We start from the raw sequence: 19237 nt of genomic DNA on the forward strand, positions 1-19237 counted from the left end.
AAACCTTTGACTGTGTGGATCACAATAAACTGTGGAAAATTCTGAAAGAGATGGGAATACCAGGCCACCTGATCTGCCTCTTGGAAACCTATATGCAGGTCAGGAAGCAACAGTTAGAACTGGACATGGAACAACAGACTGGTTCCAAATAGGACAAGGAGTACGTCAAGGCTGTATATTGTCACCCTGCTTATTTAACTTATATGCAGAGTACATCGTGAGAAACACTGGGCTGGAAGAAGCACAAGCTGGAATCAAGATTGTCAGGAGAAATATCAATAACCTCAGATATGCAGATGACACCACCCTTATGGCAGAAAGTGAAGAGGAACTAAAGAGCCTCTTGATGAAAGTGAAAGAGGAGAGTGAAAAAGTTGGCTTAAAGCTCAACATTCAGAAAACGAAGATCATGGCATCTGGTCCCATCACTTCATGGGAAATAGATGAGCAAACAGTGTCAGACTTTATTTTTGGGGGCTCCAAAATCACTGCAGATGGTGAGTTCAGCCATGAAATTAAAAGATGCTTGCTCCTTGGAAGGAAAGTTATGACCAACCTAGATAGCATATTCAAAAGCAGAGACATTACTTTGCCAACAAAGGTCTGTCTAGTCAAGGCTATGGTTTTTCCAGTAGTCATGTATGGATGTGAGAGTTGGACTGTGAAGAAAACTGAGCACCAAAGAATTGATGTTTTGAACTGTGATGTTGGAGAAGACTCTTGAGAGTCCCTTGGACTGCAAGGAGATCCAACCAGTCCATTCTAAAGGAGATCAGACCTGGGTGTTCTTTGGAAGGAATGATGCTAAAGCTGAAACTCCAATACTTTGGCCACCTCATGTGAAGAGTTGACTCATTGGAAAAGACTCTGATGCTAGGAGGGATTGGGGGCAGGAGGAGAAGGGGACGACAGAGGATGAGATGGCTGGATGGCATCACCGACTCGATGGACGTGCGTCTGAGTGAACTCTGGGAGTTGGTGATGGACAGAGAGGCCTGGCGAGCTGCAATTCATGGGGTCGCAAAGAGTCGGACGTGACTGAGCGACTGAACTGATTACTATATCACATTTTAAAAAATCTAAAGTACATATACCACTGTCGAGAGCCCACCTATGATGTGATGTTCTTGGGGCAGGTCCTGGGCAGCCAGGGAGGAGCTGCTGTTTCTGGATGTGCCCTGTGGGTTCGGGGAACTTCCCAGGCTCCCCGGACAGGGTTCCCACCGTCACATTCACTTACTCCCTTCTGATCAAAACTAGCACGATGACCATCTATGCCTGCCACTCACCACGCTCAAGACTCCCTTCGCCCACCGGGCTCAGCCCACAGCTGCCCCTCTCCACTGCCTCAGGGCCTGTGCCTGTGCTGTGTGCTCCGCCAGGGGCAGCCCCCGGTCCAGCCAGCTCCCACTCACCCTTCAGGAAAGCCCTCCCCTGCTGGCCCCACGTGAGCACAGCCGGGCTTGTTGGCTCAGTGTCTGTTGGGTGTGTGGTAGCAGACACACTCACCTCACTCATCCCCAGTGTGGAGTCTGGCCCCCAGTTGAGGGCCCTCCTGGGATTACTCAATCATCCATCCCTCTGCTCCACCTGTAGCCGTGAGGCCTCCCAGCGCCCAGTCCAGCTCCTCACACTCAGGCCCTCACTGGTCCCCTCGGTGTGAGTCTGGGGTAGCTCCTCAACCAGGCCCACAGCCCCTACCCTCATGGAGCACACACTGGGAGTGGCTGGGGCACCTCGGCCGCGGGACTCCCGATTCCAGCTGCAGAGGCGGCGTGCAGCCCAGGGCAAGCCCCCCACACCTTCTACAACAGGCGAGCCTCAGGGACCTCCCTGGCCTCATGGAAGCCCACTGCAGGCCGGCTCAGCCAGGCAGTGGGCACTTAAATTCCCCCCAAATACAAAAGGACCCTCGACCAGCAGGCATCAATGTCCTGCCTCCCGCACTCGGGAACCCAGGCGTGGGGAAAAGATGGTTGGTGGTGGCCGGATGGAGCCCTGCCCTCCTCCCTGTGGGTCCCACGACTCCTGGGTCATGTGCCTCTTGGTCTTATTTGAGGGAATAAAGCTTCTGAGGGCAGGGCTGCCCTGCTGGGACAGCATCTAGAACAGCGTGTGACCAAGAGCAGGCTGACCAGTCACGAAGTGGTGGGGTGCGGGGCAGAGGAGCACGTGGTGGGTAACAGGTGGAAACAGCCCAGACGTCCCCTGGCTGAGAGATGGAAACGCAAGCCATGGACTCGGCAGACAGCGGAGCATCGCTCAACCGTGAAAAGGGATGCGGTCCCGACGCACACAGCACACAGAAATCACCTCGAAATCACCATGCAGAGTGGAAGAAGCCAGCCACAGAGGACTAGCTACTATATGATTCCACTTACAGGCAGCGTCCAGAAGAGGTACATCCAGAGACGGTAAGAAAGATTCTGGCTGCCAGGGACTGGGCGGGGGACGAGCTGGGGATGGGGAGTGATGGCTAACAGGTAAAAGTTTCTTTGGGGGGTGGTGAGGAATGTTCTGAAATTGGCTGTGGTGATGGCTGCAAAACTCTGTGAACATACCAAAGAACTAGGGGTGAGTTGCACCCCACATAAGTCATATCTCAAAGCTGTTGAGCTTTGAGAAACAAAGAGAAAAGAAACAAGAGAAAAGAAGCCATACAGATGGCCAACAGGCACACTAAACGATGCTCAACAATGGTAACTATCGGACAAATGCGGATCAAAACTACAGGGAGGTACACCACCTCACTCCAGTCAGAACGGCCGTCCTCAAAGCCTACAAATAACAAACGCTGGAGAGGGTGTGGAGACGAGGGAGCCCCCTGCGCTGCTGGTGCGAATGTAAGTTGGCACAACCACTATGGAGACCAGTATGGGGGTTCCTTAAAAAAACTAAGAACAGAGCTACCATGTGATCCAGAAATTCCACTCCTGGGCACATATCTGGAGGAATGGGACTTGCGAAGATACACACCCCAAGTGATCCAGAAATTCCACTCCTGGGCACATATCTGGAGGAACGGGACTTGCGAAGATACACACCCCAAGTGATCCAGAAATTCCAGTCCTGGGCACATATCTGGAGGAACAGGACCTGAGAAGATACACACCCCAACGTTCACTGCAGCACTGTTCACAACAGCCAAGAATGGAAGCAGCCTAAGTGTCCAGCGACAGAGGAGTGGAGAAAGGCGTGGTTACGGACATGCAACGGAATATTATTCAGCCATAAAAAGGAATGAAACACCACCATTTGCAACAACATATATGAACCTAGAGATTATCAAACTAAGAAAGAGGAATATGATATCACTTATATGTGGAATCTTTAAAAAATAAACAGATACAAATGAACTTATTTCCAAAACAGAAACAGACTCACAAACATAGAAAGCAAACTTACAGTTACCAAAGGGGAAAGGGGGGTGGGGGGATAAATTAGGACTTTGGGACTAACATATACACACTACTATATATAAAACTGCAAGGAGATCCAACCAGTCCATTCTAAAGGAGATCCGCCCTGGGATTTCTTTGGAAGGAATGATGCTAAAGCTGAAACTCCAGTCCTTTGGCCACCTCATGCGAAGAGTTGACTCATTGGAAAAGACTCTGATGCTGGGAGGGATTGGGGGCAGGAGGAGAAGGGGACGACAGAGGATGAGATGGCTGGATGGCATCACTGACTCGATGGACGTGAGTCTGAGTGAACTCCGGGAGTTGGTGATGGACAGGGAGGCCTGGTGTGCTGCGATTCATGGGGTCGCACAGAGTAGGACACGACTGAGTGACTGGACTGACTGACTGATATATAAAACAGATAACCCACAAGGATCTACTCATAGCACAGACAACTCTACTCAATATTTTGTAACCTATAAAGGAAGAGAATCTGAAAAAGAACATACATACACATATATTCAGTTACCAGAATCACAGTGCTGTACACCTGAAACTAACATGATACCGTAAATCAATCACGCTTCAGTTAAAACAAAACAAAGGAGAAGTATTACACGTGGCCAGGGTGGCTGGGAGCAAAGCCTCACCCCAACCCCTGCTCCCCACAAGCCCCTCTGATTCTGCACAGGCGGGAGGGGGCTCCCCATTGCTAAGTGTGTGGGGAAGGGTGTGGTTGAACTGAAGCAGGGACTCCCCACTTCCCTGCACAGCCCTGCCCTACCCCTCACCCTCCCCCTCACCCTCCTCCCTTCCACCTTCCCCTACATCTAGTCCCCCCACCCCCAGATCCCTGACTCCACAAGCTGGATCCTAGCAGCCCCTTCCCTGGCCTCAGCAACTAGTCCTCAGCCCCACCCCCACCCCGCATCCACATCTTTCTCCTAACTCCCCATCTCTGCATCCCGTGTCCCTGGAAACTGCAGCCTAGGCCTCCGTTGCTAGGAGAATCAGATGAGGGAGCCGAGGCAAAGGTGAGGGGGGCACCCCCTCCAAGCATCTGGAAAGCGGCCCCCCTTCCCCTCCGCTGGCGCGAGCCTGCTATACCATATGGTGCTCGGGCAGCCAAGAGAGGGCTGGTTAAACTCCATCCAGACAGTTGACAGCAAAATCATCGCTTTACATCTTTCAAAATATTGGGTGTGTGGGACGAAACGTGAGAAATCCTGTAAGCGGCTTGCTAAGTCTCAGGAGTGATACAGCAACTCATTTATAAAAAAGAGAAATGGAAATGTTTCAGGATTTTTCTTCCCCCCAAGAAATGGTTCTCAGAGAAGACACAAGATGAAGAACAGAAAGAGGAGCTGACGGATGGGTAAGTGGAGAAGACACTGGGGCTAGGAAGCTGAGACACCATCAGTCTTGAGCCCCTCTGCCTTGAGAACATGCTTCTACATGGGGCGGTTTTGTTGTCAGTGTGGCGGGTAGGTGGTTGTCTTTAGGAGAGAGGCAAATCTTTCCAAAATAAGCAATGGAAAAAGGGGGTCAGCTGCCACCTGCGGGGAGACTGGAGAACCCCAAGAGAGACCAGAAGGCAGGGAGCAGAGCTCGACCCCCACTACAGCCATCTCCAGCCCCTCACCAAGCACCCACATCACCCAGACCTTAGCAGCTCTCCAGCCTGGGACCCCTCCCCTCCGTGGATCTCCAGCGGAAGCATCTCCCTGCACCTGCCGCCTCCCACACATTCCTCAAGACTCCTCTTAGGCCTCAGCGCCTAGCAGAGGGCATCTTTGAATCTGCCCCACCGAGAGCTACATTGTAAGCACCCCCAACTAGATTCCACACACAGAAGCTCTTACTCCACGACATTCTGTCAAATTCTATATATCCTGCCCAGCAGCCGCCCCGCACACCTTCCTGCCCTTCTAGCCTGCAAGCCTCCAGCCCCTGCAGCAGAATCCACCTGCAGGAACGCGGCTCCCGGCCCCCAGGCAGGGCGACACCGCCACCAGGACTTTCAAAGGAGGGCACAGGTCCTGGACCCCCACACTCAACCTCAGACCCAACAAATGGGCTGCTGCTGGTGCTGGTCAATGGAGCCAGTTCCAAAGTTCAACTGAAATTCAGAGCTTGCTGAGCCCAGACGCCAACCCATATGCACGGTCCCCTAGAGACAGACTGGTTCATCCCAAAACACGTTCACAAACCTCCCTCCCCACGCCCAACAGGGAGGCAACTTGCCCCCAAGGGAACAGGCAGTCACCACAGCCTGCAAATGCCACCCTCCTCAACACAGATGCCAAGGTTACCTGAAATCCAAAACAGATGGTGGGGAAGACACTAAATACAGAGGTCCAGGAGGAGGGACTGTAAAGAGATGAAAACAGGTGTTTGTTACAAAAAGTTAAACTCAAAACAACCTTCAACTTGAAGACGAGTTTTAAATAATACAAGCAAGCTGTAACGAAGTGTAACTCTAAGGTAGATTTTAATAACCACGTCCACTCCGGGGTTGAGGGGTGGCAGAAGCCGCATGTAAAGTGCTGCACTTTTAAGTACATCTGTGCTGACGTTTGACAACTTGACAGTCTCCATGCAGGCAGAATGTGGGCAGGACATGGCTAGGAGGAACTCCCAGCTTCCTTGGAGGCTGCCTGTCCCCAGTGAGGTTGGGGGCTGGGGGTGCGGGGGCAGGGCACAGGCAGAATCCAAACAGACCCCAAGAGGACAAGGACGGTTTGACCTCCGTCTAAGCGGCCTAAGAGAACTGACGGGTGCACAGGGCAGACTCTTAAGGTCAAACCCTCGCAGTGGCCCCCGAATGGTGGCCCTCCAGCTTTCTTTTCGAGCAGCTCCAGGTTCTGGCCTCCAGCAGATTTGGGGACACACAGTTGGGGGGGCATAAATAGCACCCACTATACAACCAGAGTTTCCTGGCTGTGCTAGAATAATGGCCCCCAAAGATGTCCCCATCCTAATCCTGGGAAGCTGGGAGTTTGTGACCTTATATCCTACAAGGGACTCTGCAGGTGTGATGAAGGTCAGGACTCTGAGATGGGAGATGACCCCGGATTATCTAGGCCCCATATATCATAAGGATCCTTGCCATCAGAGAACCTTCCCCAGCTGTGGTCAGAGGGAGCTGTGACTGCAGAAGCAAGATCAGAGAGACGGAACCTTGCTGGCTGTGAAGACTGTGGAGGGGCCACAAGCCAAGGAACGTGGGCACCCCTAGGAACCGGGAAAGGCCAGGAGACGGATTCTTGTCTAGACCTCCCGAAAGAACACAGCACTGCTGACCCTTTGAATTCAGCACAGCGAGACTCATTCTGGACTTTTGACATCAGAAGATAATAAGCTTGTATAGTTTTGAGCCACTGTGTTTGGCAGTAACTTGTTACAGCAGCCGCAGGGGGCTCGCCCAGTGGCATCTCCCTTCTGTGCTGTGTTTCCGGCTGACTCTTAACTCTGGATGCAGCCCAGGGAGCCCCCCAGCCAAGCCCCGCCTTCTCAGACCTTCCTCAAGACAGCACTGTCAGCAGACGGCCGGCTTCTCAGAGCCCACGCTTCTGCTGCTCCATCTGCCTGCCTGCATCCTCTGGGCCACGTGCACTGTCCCCTCCTGTTCCTGTGGTAGATGCCGTCCAAGCTCCAGCCCTGGAGGATGGACCTCCAGGGCACGAGACCCTCCCCTGGACTCAAGGCCGCAGGTCAGCAGTGGATCCGGGCCTTTCCTGCTCTGTTGGATTATCCCATCAGTGTATGGGTGTGTGGGGGCCACTGAGCCCCGCCTCCTGCCCATTCCTCTCCTCCCCTCCTCGGAAGACCTCTCTCCTGACCCCAATCCACCTGGGCCTCATCCCCACCTCCTGCCCTGACGAGTCTCAGCCACATCAAGACTGGCCTCTGAAAAAAAAAAAAAAAAAAAGACTGGCCTCTGTGGCCAAATCCAGCACCAGGGCTCAGTCCCACGTGACCTAGGAGCAGCATTCGGTGGTGAACACCCTAAAATTCTTGAAATTTTGCTCACTGACCTCTGAGACTCAGAGGTCATCATCTGGGTGATAGATAGACCCATTCTGTCATCATCTGTCCTGGGTTTATAGTGACCATCCCCCCTCCAAATTTATATCCAGTGGGAATCTCAGAAAGAAATTTTATTTGGAAAAAGAGTCCTTGTAGACATAATTGGTTAAATTAAGACGAGGTCGTACTGGAGCAGGCTGGGAGTTGATCCAACAATTGGTGCCCTTAAGGGAAGAGAAAACACATACCCAGGGAGAGCCGTGTGAGGGTGGCGCTGAAGCTGGAGTGAAGCGCCTGCAGGCCAAGGAGCGCCAAAGAGCGCTGGCAGCTCAGGACCCTGAGGGGCAGGAAGGCCCCTCCCGGAGCCTCCTGAGGGAGCACAGCCCGACTGACACCCTCATACTCGGTTTCTAGCTTCCAGCACCAAGGGGAGGGATTTCTGCTGCTTTCAGCCTCCCAGTTTGTGGTAGAACAAGCAGCTCCAGGAGGCTAACAGTGCTCCCGACTCTCCATTCCTCTCCTGGGCCCCCAGGACCGGTGGAGGACCACTGGCTGTGACAATTTTCACACAGCCCTTGCATGCCACCTCTGGGCTGACATTTCTACTTCCAGCCATGGCCTCTCTGAACGCCAGTCTGACAGCTCCCTGACGTCTTTAGTGTCTCAAAGCCTTTCCCACCTAACATGTCCCCACCAAAACCCTCCCCCAGCCAGCTGCTCCTCCCCGTCCCACACAGTCCAGGAAACAGCATGGCCCTCGGTCCCCCTGCTCTAAGCTCAGAATCAACCTGGACTCTCCTCTCTCTCCTGTTCCACCTCTGATCTGTCCTCCAGGAGGGCCCACACAATTTGTGGGACCACGTGCAAAATGAACACGCCGGCCCTTGTTCAGCAGCCGTGAAGAATCTCAGGATGGTGACAGCAGGGTGTTAAACCAAGGGTGGGCCCTTCTGAGCCTGGGACCTGGGTGACGTCACAGGCCACAGGCCCCTGGAGCTGGCCTGCCACCAGATTTGATTTCAAGGCCCTGCTGTGATCAAAACCCTGAAATGGCTTCCATGCGAAATGGAAGTCCTCCCTGCAGCTCCGAATCCCTACAGGAGTCCTCACTTCTGGTGTCGCTCAGGTCTCTCGCGCCTCACTGGCCTCAGCGTCTTGCTGGCTGGTCCTGTTTCTTCCACACTGTGGGGCACGTCTGCAACCGCCCAGGAGCACCGGCTGGCGGGCATGTGGTGCTTCCATGCCCCTCACCCTGTCCTCACTAGTGGCAGCTGAGTGGTTTTGAACAAGGAAAAGAGCTTTTGCTGAGCTCTACAGCATCAGCCCTGGGATTTCTTTGGAAGGAATGATGCTAAAGCTGAAACTCCAGTACTTTGGCCACCTCATGTGAAGAGTTGACTCATTGGAAAAGACTCTGATGCTGGGAGGGACTGAGGGCAAGAGGAGAAGGGGACGACAGAGGATGGCTGGATGGCATCACCGACTCGATGGACATGAGTTTGGGTGAACTCTGGGAATTGGTGATGGACAGGGAGGCCTGGTGTGCTGCGATTCATGGGGTTGCAAAGAGTCGGACACAACTGAGTGACTGATCTGATCTGATCCGACAGCATCAGAGACTTGAAGAACTTCAGGAGAAGAGCCAGGGCTCTGTGCAAACCATGGGGGGTTGGGAGGGGGGTGCAGGGAATTGGCCCTCGCCCCTCGCAGAAGCCCACGGAAGCCATCCCCCAGACTCACCTGGACTCCAGGCGGGGCTCACGGGCAAGGTCTTGGGGCCGGAGGTAGTACTGCGCCACGATGACCAGGGCCAGGTAGCAGGCGGCCAGGGTGCCTAGGATGCTAACACACGAGAGAGCGCAGCGTCAGGGGGCGGCCGTGGTGAGGCAGCGCCTGGGGAGCCACACAGAGCGGGGTCTCGGTGTCGGCTCGGCCCACAGTGGCAAGGGCTCAGGCAAGTTCTTCCTGTCTGGGCCCCAGTTATCTGTAGGATAGGGCAGCAGGAAGGGCGTTCCAGGCAGGGACACCCTCATGCCACGCAGTGGGACCTGCAAGGCTGTCAGCGCTACGGGTGCCCCATCTCTCCAGCAACAGCCACACAGCCCCTGGGATCCGGCATCTAAGCAGCCACGACACAGCGTGCAGAAGGACCAGCTGGAGAGGGCGGGGGGCGCCCGGGGGGCTCGGAGGTCCTACCCGCTGTTTCTCTGCTCCACTTCTCTACATGACAGGGAAAGGTCGGTGGCACACTTGTGTGAAGATTTTTGCCAGACTTTATTTTTTCAAAAGTATATGTGGAGCCTCAGACTGTAAAATGAAAAGTGTGTGTGTGTGCGTGTGTGTGTGTGTGTGTCTCCGTGCCTGTGTATGTGTGTGTGGGTGCAGAAAAAGCTTGCGATCATTAAGTAACAAAATGGAGGCCCTGTTATTACAGGCAATTTTCTTTTCTGTTTATCTGTATTTTCTATCATGCCCACGAATGACTTTGGTAATTTAACATTTCTTTCCTCTTCTCCCAATGGGAAGAACCATGCTGGCAGCTCCCCTATCCCAGGCGGACAGAAACCACCCCCAAACGCCAGCCAAGGTGGGGACCCAGCCCCAGCCCTCGCCCCCAGGAGGGGTCTGCAGCCCATACCTTGTGTATTTCTGGAAGCCGATCTCCCGTGGCGCAGAGAGGGGCAGGATGACCAGCACGCAGAGCAGCGTCAGGGTGAAGCGCTGGTCAGTGTACCAGGGCTGCGGGACTGGCGGGGTGCTGGGCAGGATGAAGTCCCACACTGCGGAGAGCAAGGGAAGGAGAGGCAGTGAGCCCAGAGAGCCTGCCCTAGGGTGACCCCATTATTAGATGGCCCGAGTGGAGGGGGAGAATTAGGGCGGGGCTGAGCTAGCCGCTTCTGCTCCACACCAACAGGCTGCGGGCCCTTGGGGGTACCTGGCTGAGGGCTGGAGGGGCCTCGATGGCTGTGCTCACCCAGGGTGCCTGGTGGGGACACTTGGGCTCAGCACACCCACCTCCTCACCAGCAGACCCCCCAAAGGACTAGTCCTTAGCAGCTTGGGGCCCTGAGCCAAAGGAGGGAGGTGTTGTCCTCTTAAAGGCCAGGCCTGGAACTGGCACTGGCCCCTCTGCCATCCTCTGCCAGTCAAGCATCTCCGAGCCCACTCTGATTGGTGGGGGACACAGACCCCATCAACCTCTCAGGGAAAGGTATCCGAGAAACTGGGACCAGTTTATTCTGTCTGTCATAGGAAGACAGAATTGGGAGCTGATAGAAGGGGCCAGAAAGGTGGTGGAGGGGAGAGCCCAGGAGAGACACAAGGTGGCTTGAGGCCGGAAGCAGAGGGGGTGAGGCGGCCCCGCAGCGCACGGGGTGGGGGTGCCCAGAGCTGATCCTGGCCCACACGGGGTGCTGGTACTGCTGTAAAGGAACCCTTCTAGTTCTCCGCACTTGCTCAATAAAGACAGCGATCAAAAGAAATGACCACTTGACCAGGATGGTTTGTTTCTACTGGAGAGACACATGGACTATTTCCACATTGAGCTCACGGTACAGAGGCCCCCCCCTTCAGAGGAAGGTAGGCTCTTGTGGCCAGAGAGGCCAAGGGAATGAATGCACGCACCCAGAGGTGCACAGAGATCTCCACGAGTAACAGGCCCACATGGCCTGGGTTGGGGTGCAAGCTCTTCTTATCCATATGGATGGATTCCTGAAGCCAGGAGAGCCGCCTCTGCCAACTAGGCCACCCAGCTCCTTCCTGAGCCCTCGCTTTCCAGGCCATTCCTCAGTGTCCACAGAACCATTATTTACGGTCATTTTCACTTGATGAATCCAATGACTCTGTAAAAGAGCCCTGACCTCCAATGATCCTTCAATCCAAGAAACCTGGTCTTGCCTTCAGAAAGACATTCCAACATATCGACCCAAGAAGCATAAAAGTGATGCGTCTTCGCACCAGTTGATATGCCCAGAGTAGGCTTGGCCTGTGTCCTCATCAACGCGATAATCCCTCCAGGGGATCCACCACCTGAGCCTGAAACCTTCCCCAAACGACAGATCCTAGGAATCCTTCTCAACCTCAAAATCTTACTCAACTCCACACTCCCTCAGATCCGCCTCAACACTGCACCCCTTCAGAATCCTTCTGAACGCAGAAGCCACCCACATCCTTCTCAACACAACAGCCCCTAGAATCCTTCTCACACAGTAGCCCTGAGGATCCGTCTAAGCCACAACACCTCAGAACCTTCCCAAAATGGCAGTCCCTCAGAATCCTTCCAAACACTGAAGGCCCTCAATATCTTTCTCAACAAGGCAATTCAGAATCCTCCTCAACACGGCAGCTCTTCAAAATCATTTTCATCATAGCAGCCCTCAGAATCATCCTCAGCATCTCAGAATTCTTACCAACATGGCATGCTTCAGAATCATCCTTAGCAAAACAGTCCCTCAGACCCTTCCCAAAACAGCAGGCTCCCACAATCCTTCTCAACATGGAGCACCTCCAAACCGTACTCAACACAACACTATCTCAAATACTCTTCAATCCTGAACCCTCTCCGAATCCTTCTCAACATAGCAGCCCCTAAGATTCTTTTAAACAGAGGCCATCAGAATCTGTCTCATCATGCAGCTCTTCTGATGCTTCTTAAAGTGGCAGCCCCCAAGATACTTCTCAACACAAGAGCCCTCAAAATCCTTCTGACACAGCAGCCACTCAGAATTCTCAACACAGCAATCCCTAAAACCTTCTCAAAATGACAGCCCCTCAGAATCCATCTAAACACAGCAGCCCCTAAGAATCCTTCCCAACACAACAGGCCCTCAGATCCTTCTCAACTCATAATCCACACAGATACTCCTCAACACACCAGCACTTCAGAATTCTTACCAACATGGCATGCCTCAGAATTATTCTCAACACAAAAGGCCCTCAGGTGCTTCCCAACACAGCAGGTCCTCAGAATCTTTGTCAACATGGAGCACCTCAAAATCTTACTCAACATGACACTACCTCAGAATCCTCCTGAACACCACAGCCCCTCAGATTCTTGACAACACAAAAGCCTTCAGAATCCTTTTGACATGGCCACCATTCAGAATCATTCCCAACACTGCAGCAGCTAAGATTCTTCCTAATCTGGTGGCACCTAATAGATGGGGAAACAGTGTCAGACTTTATTTTTTTGGGCTCCAAAATCACTGCAGATGGTGACTGCAGCCATGAAATTAAAAGACGCTTACTCCTTGGAAGGAAAGTTACGACCAACCTAGATAGCATATTCAAAAGCAGAGACATTACTTTGCCAACAAAGGTCCATCTAGTCAAGGCTATGGTTTTTCCAGTGGTCATGTATGGATGTGAGAGTTGGACTGTGAAGAAAGCTGAGTGCCGAAGAATTGATGCTTTTGAACTGTGGTGTTGGAGAAGACTCTTGAGAGTCCCTTGGACTGCAAGGAGATCCAACCAGTCCATCCTAAAGGAGATCAGTCCTGGGTGTTCTTTGGAAGGAATGATGCTGAAGCTGAAACTCCAATACTTTGGCCACCTCATGCAAAGAGTTAACTCATTGGAAAATACTCTGATGCTTCAAGGGATTGGGGGCAGGAGGAGAAGGGGACGACAGAGGATGAGATGGCTAGATGGCATCACTGACTTGATGGACATGAGTCTGAGTGAACTCCGGGAGTTGGTGATGGACAGGGAGGCCTGGTGTGCTACAATTCATGGGGTCGCAAAGAGTTGGACACAACTGAGTGACTGAACTGAACTGAATATTCTTCTCAGCACTGAGGCTCTCACAATCTTTCTTACACAGCAGGCCTTGAGAATCCTTCCCAATACGGCAGCCCTTCAGGATCCTTCTCAACAGGACAACCACTCAGAATCTTCTCAACACAGCAGCTTCTGAGAATCCTCCAAAACTCGGCACCCCCCAAAATTCTTCTCAATATGGAGGCCCTCAGAATCCTTCCCAACACTACAGCACCTCAGAATCCTTCTGAACACAGAAGCCCACCAGATCCTTCTCAAAACCACAGCCTCTATAATTGTTCTCACATGGTAGCCCTCAGTTCAGTTCAGTTGCTCAGTCATGTCCAACTCTTTGTGACCCCATGAATTGCAGCACACCAGGCCTCCCTGTCCATCACCAACTCCCGGAGTCCACCCAAACCCATGTCCATTGTGTCGGTGATGCCATCCAACCATCTCATCCTCCGTCATCCCCTTCTCCTCCTGCCTTCAATCTTTCCCAGCATCAGGGTCTTTTCAAATGAGTCAGCTCTTTGCATCAGGTGGCCAAAGTATTGGAGTTTCAGCTTCAGCATCAGTCCTTCCAGTGAACACCCAGGACTGATCTCATTTAGGATGGATTGGTTGGATCTCCTTGCAGTCCAAGGGACTCGAAAGAGTCTTCTCCAACACCACAGTTCAAAAGCATCAATTCTTTGGTGCTCAGCTTTCTTCACAGTCCAACTCTCACATCCATACATGACCACTGGAAAAACCATAGCTTTGACTAGACCTCAAGATCCATCTAAACCACAGCACCTCAGAACCTTGCCAACATGGCAGTCCCAGAGAATGCTTCCAAACACTGCAAACTCTCACTATCCTTCTCAACATGGCAGCCCCTCAAAATCATTTTTAACATGGCAGCACCTTTGAATCCTTCTGAACACAGCAGCCCTCAGATCCTTCTCAACATGGCAGCCAGTGAGAATCCTCTAAAGTACGGCAGCCCCTAAGTTTCTTTTCAACACTGAGGCCTGTAGAATCCATGTGAACACTGTAGCCCCTTAGAATGCTTCCCTACACAACAGCACCTCAGAAGCCTTTTCAGGATGGCAGCACCACAAATCCTCCTCAACACAGGCTGCTTGTGCTTAGTCGTTCGGTTGTGTCTGACTCTTTGCGACCCTTTGGAGGCAGCCCACCAGGCTTCTCTGTCCTTGGGATTTTTCAGGCAGACACTGGGGTGGGTTGCCAATTCCTTCTCCACACAGTAGTCTCCCCAAACTATTCTCAACACAGTAGCCCTTCATATTCTCAACACAGCACCCTCAGAATCCTTCCAAACACTGAGGCCCTCAGAACACTTCTCAACAAGGTAGCGGCTCAGAATCCTCAACATGGCAGCCGCTCAATATCATTTTCAACATGACAGCCTCTCAAAATCTTCTGAACACAGCAGCCCTCCTATCCTTTTCCACACAGCAGCCCCTGAGAATCCTCCAAAGGATAGCAGCTTCTAAGATTCTTCTCAACATTTTGAGGCCCCCAGAATCCTTCTAAACACAGCAGCCACTCAGAATTCTTCTCAATAATGCAGCACTTCAGAATCCTCCTCAACAGGACAGGCAGGTACAATCCTTCTCAACTCGGCAGCCCCTCAGATCCTCCACAACAGAGCAGCTTCTGAGAATGCTGCTCAACACACATCCCTCAGGATATTTTGCAACTTGGCAGGCCATCAGAATCCTTCTTAATACAACACCCCTCAGATCCTTTCCCAATACAGCAGCTTTCATTAACATGGAAGCCCCTCAAAGTCCTTCTGAACACAGCAGCCCCTAAGAATCCTTCCTAACACATAGCAGCCCCTCAGATCATTCTCAACACATAATCCAGTCAGATCCTCCTCAACACAGCAGCACCTCAGAAGGCTTACCAACACAACATACCTCAGAATCATTGTCAACACAATAGCCACTCATATCCTTTCCACTGCAGCAGGCTCTCAGAATCGTTTACAAAAGAGAGCACCTAAAATCTTACTCAACATGACACTACCTCAGAATCCTCCGCAATACAGCAGCCCATCAGATTCTTCACACCACAAAAGCCCTCAGAATCTTTTTGACATGGCAGCCTTTCAGAATCATTCTCACCACCGCAGCTGCTAAGATTCTTCCCAACATGGGAGCCCCTAAAATTCTTCTCAATACTGAGGCCCTCAGAATCCTTCTGACAAAGCAACCCATGAGGAAGTCCTTCAGGATCCTTCTCAGTAGAACAGCCACTCGAAATCCTTCTCAACACCACATCTCCTCAGATCCTTCCCAATATGGCAGCCCACAGAATCCTTCCAAATACTACAGCCACTCAGTGTCCTTCTCAACAAATCAGCCCATCAGAATCTTCTCAACACAGCAGCTTCTGAGAATCCTCTAAAACACAGCAGCCCCTAAAAATTCTTCTCAACAGAGAGGCCCTCAGAATACTTCCCAATATTCTGAGGAATAACTCCTCAGAATCCTTCTCAACACAGCAGTCCTTCAGAACTCTTCCCAAACAGGTAGTTCCTCAGAATCCTTCCCATCACAGAAGCTCCTCAGAAACTACTCTATGCAGCAGTCCCTCACTTCCTTCCCTAGGAAGAGCCATCCAGAATCCTCAACACATCCACCTGTCAAATCATTTTCAACATGGCAGCACCTCAGATCCTTCCCAATGCTGTAGCCCTTCAGCAGCCTCTGAACACAGAAATCAAAACCATCAGAACATCTCTACATGGCAGCCCCTAACACTCTTCTCAACGTGGAGGCCCTCAGAATGCTTCCCAACACATAGCTCCTCATGAGCCTTTCCAACATGGCAACCCTCAGGATCCTTCCCAACACGCAGCCCCTCAAAATCATTTTCAACATGGCAGCCCCTCACAATCTCCCTTTTGAACAAAGCAGCTCCTCCTATCCTTCTCAACATGGCAGCCTGTGAGAATCCTCCAAAGTACAGCACCCACTAAGATTCTTTTTAACACTGCAGGCTCTCGGAACACTTCTTAACAATACAGCAGCTCAGAATCCTTCTTAACATGCAGCCCCTCAAAATCATTTTCAACATGGCAGCATTTCAGAATCTTCTGAATACAGCAGTCCTCATATCCTTCTGAGAATTCTCTAAAGGATGGCAGCCTCTAAGATCCCTCTTAACATGGAGGCCCCCAGAATCCTTCTAAACATGGCGGCTCATTACAATCATTCTAAACATGGCAGAATCTCAGATTCATCTCAATACGGCAGAACCTCAGAATCCTCAACACAGCAGCCACACAGAACACTTCTCAGTCCAGCAGCCCCAAATCCTTCTCAACATGGCAGCCCTTCACATCCTTCCAACACAGCAGCCTCTCAGATTTATTCTCAATAAGGCAGCACCTCAGAATCCTCCTCAATATGGCAACTCTTCAGAATCCATCTCAATACTGCATCCTCTCAGAATCCTCTACAACAGCCCCTCATATCCTTCCCAGGGAGGCAGCTACTCAGAATCCTCAGCACAGCAGCCCCTCAGAATCCTTCTCAACACAGCAACTCCACAGAACATTTTCAATGTGGCAGCCCCTCAGAATTATGTTCAACATGGCAGCACCTCAGAATGCTTGTCAACACAACCAGGTCTCAGATCCTTCCCAACACAGCAACCCCTAAGAATCTTCAAAACATGGAGGTTCAGAGAATCCTTCTCAACAGATCAGCCCCTCCTCAACATGGCAGCACATGAGATTCTTATCAACACAAAAGCCCTCACGATCTTTTTCACACAGCAGCCACTCAGAATTCTCATCATGACAGCAGATCAGGATGCTCCTCAATATAGCAGCCCATCAGGGTTATTTTCTACATAGCAGTCCCTTAGAATCCTTCCCCAAACTGCAGGCGCTCAGAATCTTTCCCAACACAGCAGTCCCTCAGAATTCTTCTCAACATGGCAGCCCCTAAGAATCTCATCAACACAGAAATCTTCACAATCCATTTGACACAGTGGGTCCCTTCAGTTCAGTTCAGTAGCTCAGTCATGTCTGACTCTTTGCAACCCCATGAATCACAACACATCAGGCCTCCCTGTCCATCACCAACTCTTGGAGTTTACTCAAACTCATGTGCATCGAGTCAGTGATGCCATCCAGCCACCTCATCCTCTGTTGTCCCCTTCTCCTCCTGCCCCCAATCCCTCCCAGCATCAGAGTCTTTTCCAATCAGTCAACTCTTCACATGAGGTGGCCAAAATATTGGAGTTTCAGCTTTAGCATCAGTCCTTCCAATGAACACCTAGGGCTGATCTCCCTTAGGACGGACTGGTTGGATCTCCTTGCAGTCCAAGGGACTCTCAAGGGTCCCTTACATCCTTCCAAACACAGCAGAAACTCAGAAACCTTTTCAACAAGGCAGCACTTCAGATCCTTTCCAATGCTGCAACCCCTTAGAATCATTCTGAACAGAAGTCCCCCAGATTCTTCTCAACAAGCATTCCCAAATATTCTGCTCCACATGGAGACTCTAAGAATCTTTCTTAACACAGCAGCCCCTAAGATTATTCTAAACACAGAGGCCATCAGAATCCATCTTGCCAGGCAGCCCTTTTGTTACTTCTTAAGATGGCAACCCCTAAAATACTTCTCAAAATAAAAGCCCTCAGACACCTGACATGGCAGCCTATCAGAATCCTTCCCAACGTGGGAGCCACTCAGAATTCGCATCAACACAGCAGTGGCTAAGACTCTTCTCAACATGGCAGCCCCTAGAATTCTTCTCAAAATGACAGCCCACAGGAATCCACCTGAACACAGCAGCCCCTAAGAATCCTTCCCAACACAGCAGGCCCTCAGAATGGTTTTCAACAGGGAGCACCTCAAAATCTTACTCAACATGACACTACCTCAGAAGAGCCCTCAAGAGCCCTCTCTGATTCTTTACAACTCAAAATCCCTCACAATTCTTTTGACATGGCAGCCCTTCAGAATCATTCCCACCACTGCAGCAGCTAAGATTATTCCCATCATGGCAGCGTCTAAGATTCTCCTCAACTCTTGAGGCCCTCAGAATCCTTCTGACACAGCACCCATGAGAATCCTTCCCAACACAGCAGTTCCCTCAGGATCCTTCTCAAAGGACGGTCACTCAGAATCCTGTCAACACCATCTACTCAGATCCTTCACAATATGGCAGCCCCATACAATCTTTTCAAACACTATAGGTCCTATCGTCCTTCTCAACACAATAGCTTCTGAGAATCCTCCAAAACATAGCAATCCCTAAAATTCTTCTGAACATGAAGATACTCCACATCCTTCTCAACATGGCAGCCCATCAGAACTCTTCCCAAACAGGCCATGCCTCAGAAACTGTCCCAACACAGCAGCACATAATCCTTCTCAGTATGGTAGCATCTGAGATCCTTTGCATCTTTAATAATTGGGCTTCCCTCGTAGCTCAGTCGGTAAAGAATCTGCCTGCAATGCAGGAGACCCAGGTTTGATTCTTGGGTTGGGAAGATCCCCTGGAGAAGGAAATGACAACCCACTTCAGTATTCTTTCCTGGAGAATCCCATGGACAGAGGAGCCTGGCAGGCTACAGTCCATGGGGTCACAACAGTCGGACACGACTCAGTGACTAAACCACCACCACCACCACTCAAAACCCTCATCAATTCGGCAGCCTCTCGAGGATCCATCTGAACACCAGAGCCCCTCAAAATCCTTCTGAACATGGCAGCACCTAAGATCCTTCTCTGGAAAAGGAAATGGCAACCCACTCCAGTGTTCTTGCCTGGAGAATCCCAGGGACAGGGAACCCTGGTGGGCTGCCATCTATGGGGTCGCACAGAGTCGGACATGACTGAAGCAACTTAGCAGCAGCAACAGCAGCAAGATCCTTCTCTACATCACAGCTCTTGAGAATCCTCCAAAACACAGCACCTCCTAAGACTCTTCTCAACATCGAGGCCCTTAATATACTTCCAGCATGGCAGCGCCTACAATTCTTCTCAACATGGAGCCCCTAGAATCATTCTCACATGGT

At 51.5% G+C, this 19237-nt stretch overlaps 1 protein-coding gene across 1 annotated transcript in view; it reads right to left on the reverse strand.

The window, feature by feature from the left end:
• SLC38A8 (solute carrier family 38 member 8) overlaps window positions 1-19237 on the reverse strand; it is a 49701-nt gene that overhangs the window by 10661 nt on the left and 19803 nt on the right. Inside the window, exons 6-8 of the mRNA XM_070770378.1 lie at window positions 10069-10210; window positions 9171-9272; window positions 5714-5771 (exon numbers count right to left, since the gene is read on the reverse strand). Coding sequence (XP_070626479.1) covers window positions 5714-5771; window positions 9171-9272; window positions 10069-10210 — 302 coding nt within the window. The remainder of the gene's footprint in view (window positions 1-5713; window positions 5772-9170; window positions 9273-10068; window positions 10211-19237) is intronic.

This window comes from Bos indicus, chromosome 18 (assembly GCF_029378745.1).
Source record: "Bos indicus isolate NIAB-ARS_2022 breed Sahiwal x Tharparkar chromosome 18, NIAB-ARS_B.indTharparkar_mat_pri_1.0, whole genome shotgun sequence".
Taxonomy (NCBI): Eukaryota; Metazoa; Chordata; class Mammalia; order Artiodactyla; family Bovidae; genus Bos; species Bos indicus.